General features: G+C 53.0%; 1 protein-coding gene across 1 annotated transcript; it reads right to left on the reverse strand.

The window, feature by feature from the left end:
- Positions 1–656: 656 nt before the first annotated feature.
- On the reverse strand, positions 657–3,288 carry LOC125520308 (E3 ubiquitin-protein ligase RGLG4-like). The gene is made up of 9 exons (XM_048685201.1): positions 2,666–3,288; positions 2,340–2,565; positions 2,141–2,254; positions 1,877–1,974; positions 1,724–1,803; positions 1,546–1,651; positions 1,172–1,420; positions 996–1,052; positions 657–881 (listed from the first exon to the last, which is right to left on the reverse strand). The coding sequence occupies exons 1-9, from the start codon at positions 2,852–2,854 to the stop codon at positions 795–797; spliced, it is 1,206 nt and encodes a 401-aa protein (XP_048541158.1). The 5' UTR covers positions 2,855–3,288; the 3' UTR covers positions 657–794.
- Between the last annotated feature and the right edge of the window lie 998 nt (positions 3,289–4,286).

Raw genomic sequence — 4,286 nt, forward strand, 5'->3', positions numbered from 1 at the left:
AATTACAAAGCATCTATCCTATCCTCCACTTGAAATCAGAGGGGGAAGAGGTTAGATGCTTTACGATTTGTGAATGCCATGTGTCATCCATCAGGGTGGGTCTCACCTGCTATCCCGTAAGACCTGTTCTCATATAATTTTTACGTCGACGAGTGTGTGTGAGGTTCAGATAGATGGATCTCATTTAGTACTATTTCCTTAGCTTTGTGTAGTGTCCATGATAAGCTAGAGAAGAGAAATTCTTACGCGCATGATGATATGGAGCTTCAGGTGGTGTTTGGTTCTCTAGTCCTAGGACTTTTTTTAAGTTCCAACTGAAAAGTCTCTAATCCCTAAAAAGTCCTTCCCTGTTTGTTTTCAGAGACTAAAAAGTTCCTAGTCCCTTTCTAGAGGTTATTAAATGACCATGTTGCCCCTAGTATATAGAAAAATAACAATCAAATAACACCATAGGGGGGCGGGCCAATGAGTGCATGGAGGGGTATTGTTGGAAAAATCCCAAAAAGTCCCAAAAGACTCTCCTTGAGAGTCTTCTTCATTTAGTCCCAAATGCCTAGTTTAGTCCCTAAAAAAATCCCTCCCGTTTGATAAAAAAGTCTTTAAGAGAGACTTTTTCTAGTCCCTACACAAAAAAGTCTCTGGAAACAAACACCCCCTCAATACCTCACACTTATTTACAGAAAAACAAGCGTAGAACCATGCAATCAGAATAATTCAGAGGCTGCATTTTATCTGCGAAATGCTTCGCGTTTGAAACTGAAACAAATATTATGACATAGTTTGGTTTGAATTAATCATCCCGTGTACAGCCTCAGCTTGGAGCGTATTGTCTCTCGGCATATCGGGCATCTGTCGAGGTTCTCCCCACACTCCCTGCAACACTGTCGTTCGCACACAAAACAATAAAAAATGTGTAAAATACGTACATTTCCATGTTTGATAGAAAGAAAATGCATCTCAACATTTGCTTAGATAAATGAATTCCAATGTCTTACCATGTGGCCGCAGCCAAACGCTAGATCTTTGGCATTGGTCAAGCAGATTGGGCACACCTGCATGGACATTGATTTATCAGTCAGTTTGTTCAAGAAGGTGGCGCGAATGATCGATCCTCCATGCATGATCATCACAAGACAAACAAGACTTGGTAATTCCGGGCAGTTGGCTGAACCTGATCCTCTCTTGGCTCCGCCGCGGCGGCGTTCGCGCTGCTAGCTTCCCGCCTCAACGACGACGACGCCGGCAGCGGGGGCGGGGCCGGGACGACCCTCTTGGCCTTCCCCGTGGACCGGCCTAGGATGCCGAGCTCCATGGTGGCCTTGTACTGGATGGGCACCTCCATGAGCGCCGCCAGCGCGAACGCCGACTCCTTCTGCTGCAGCGTCGCGTTCCTCGACATGATGGACGTGAAGTTGACAAACTGCGCACAATTGTTGTTAAATAATAACGTGTGAGTAAAGCTGCATTGTAATTCGTCTTGGGAGATTGGATCAACGAAGAGGGCTACAACTCCCTCGGTCTCTGTTTTCGAATTTGAGTGATGACCTGGAAGTTGTCGAAGGCGCGCGCGGGGAGCTTGTCGTCGAACTTCTGCATGTCCTCCCATGGGCCATCCCCGACCCCGACCAGCACGATGGACAAGGGATACGAACTGCAGAGTCAAACTTTATTATCCTCAAATCGTGAACCTGGCAAGCGTGCGCGCCAAACTGTCGATGATCACCTGGCCATGACAATGGAGTCGACGGTTCTTCGCTCCTGCGGGCTTAGATCGCCCTCACTTGTATCAACACTCCTAGTGACCTGGAACGCCGTGATGAGGTTGTTAAGACGAATCAAGCTGCATAGCATAGGCTTTTTGATTCAGGTGAGGGACCTGGCCGTCGGCGACGATGACGAGGACATGGTACTGGCCTCCGGTCCTGTCCACGATGTCGACGGCGGCTTCCACGATCGGTGCGAAGGACGTCGGCCCTGAGCACAGACAATCGCGCATCGTTCATTCACCGGTGCCAACGAAGGAAGATTTTTTTTTTGAACGAAAGGGGATTGCCCCCCTGCCCCACTTTATAGAATGACCAACGAAGGAAGATTTCCGGAGCTCGGGACGGGTTGATGGGGTTTGGTCGTCGGAGGTCACCTGATAGCCTGAGGTGCGGCACGACGTTCCGGTAGCATGCCAGGACCTCCTCGAAGCCGTGGCACGGCGAGTTGTCCGGGTGGAAGCTGAAGACGTTGTAGTCGTGCGTGGTCGCTGCAAACAAGAAGAGCACAAGTTGTAAATGGAACGGACTCGTCCTTGTCGTCGTTGGGTGCAAGGAGTAAAAACGGGGGCTCACCGTCGCCGAAGCCGAAGCAGGGGATGAGGTTGTCCTCGTCGAAGGGGGCGAGCGTCTTGCCGATGATGCTGATGGCCGCCTCGTAAGGGTTGGGCGCGTCGCCCAGCTTGTGCAGGCTCTGCCCGTTGAACGACCGCTTCCCCGTCCATTCGTTGCTCTTGGTGAAGTCCACCCCGAGGATGAGGTTGGACGACTCGAGGCCCTGATCTCGCAGCGCCGAAGCCACCTGAGAAATCAAAAGTTAACCCAACGAGTCACGCAGGCAGGAAGGAGATGAAGCGAGGAGCAATCGCGTGAGATGAAGATGACCCATCATCATCAATCACCTGGTCGAGGGAGGTGAAGGTGTCCGGTATGTACGAGTACTTCTTGGACAGCATCGCCCTCCGCCGCTGCTCGCCGCCTCCGCCACGGCCGTGTCCCGACGGCTCACCGCTCCTCGACATCGTCATCCTCCTCGCCTCGGCCGCTCTCCGCCGGTGGCCGCCCAACAGCGCGCTCAACACCCCGCCCATTCTTTCTCGGAAGCGATCGCGATCGACGGCAGGGGACGGCCGCTAGAAATACCATGCGAGGAGGACACGGCCTCCTCCTCCTCCTCCTCCTCCTCCTCCTCGGAAGTCGCAGCAAAGATCACACGGAGAAGCAAGGCACGACCATGGAACTGGACCAAGGTTGTTGTATCATGGACGATGATGCGTCAAGCAAGGCAAGGATTTTGCAGCGAAGCTTCTTGAGACCTTCGTCCATCGAATTTCCGCTCTTTATTCCGTGTCTTTGAAACGGCCGTGATCTTTAAGGAACTTGTCGCTAAATGTTCGGTTTCTTTCCGGTAATTCGCTGCTATGCTTTGCGAGTGAGTGAGTGCTAAAGTAGCGGATTCCTGCGTGTCAGCGTGTTTCTTTCTGCGATGTCTAGTCAGGAAGGAAGACAACCTGGTAGACGGCGCGAATCTTTGTGGTCCGAAAATAGTGCAGACAAGCTCATCGTCATTCTAAGGATGGGTTTATATCATGTCCGTTATGTGTCGCTGAAGTGCTAGTCGGATTTTCTTGTTTTCTTTCTTGCAACCTCAAGGAAAATGAAAATCTATTATAGTCAGGGCATCTCCAACATGAACCCTCAAACTACTCACAACCGACCGGGCCGCGCGGTCTGAACGTATTTTGCCATGCAGTGTGGTCCTGTATCGGTCCGCTCGGCGGTCCGGACGTCCATTTTCTCGTAAACCAAAAGCAAACCAGGGTCTGGACCGTTGCCACGCAAGCGTCCGACGCTCCCTTGCCTGCCCTTTCTCCCCCGAAGCCAGCTGCCCGCAATCATACCGCTCTAGAGCGAGTGCTCCGCGTTGACGCCGGCGGATATGACCTCTCACTGGCACTGGTACTGAAGCGGCTCCCCGGCCGAGGGTGTCAGCCCGCGCCACGTCTATGGTGAATGCGCTTGTTCAAAACTCATCGTCATTATAGTTAGGGCATTGACGCACCCGGACGCTTGGCCTCACCAGCATCCACTATTTAAAGGTGATCACACCCGGCGCACACCACACCACAACCCATCCGATCCACATTGTTATCCCGTGCACCACATCCGCCATGACAGCGATCGGAAACGCGTTGTGGGAGAGTCTCTCAATGGAGCAGAAGCACAAGGTAGCCGCCCTTGCGGCTGCTTGGCAGAGCCGCCATGCCAACCGGATAGAGGCCGGCATGCCGGCCAGCTCTCCGAGGGTCTCCGACAACGACCCCAAGATGGAGACGGGCTCCTACGACGACTCCGTGCCGCAACCCGCGTCGGTGCATGCCAACTTGGCGATGGAGCAGGCGTAGACGCACTTCAATTCCGCCAGGAAGGAGGAGCAGCCGGCGCAGGTGCCGATGTCGATGTTCCGGCAGGCGTAGGGGGGAGAGGGTAGCGGTACAACTTGTTCCTTATCGAGCAGCACCG

The sequence above is a fragment of the Triticum urartu genome, chromosome 7 (genome assembly GCF_003073215.2).
Source record: "Triticum urartu cultivar G1812 chromosome 7, Tu2.1, whole genome shotgun sequence".
Taxonomy (NCBI): Eukaryota; Viridiplantae; Streptophyta; class Magnoliopsida; order Poales; family Poaceae; genus Triticum; species Triticum urartu.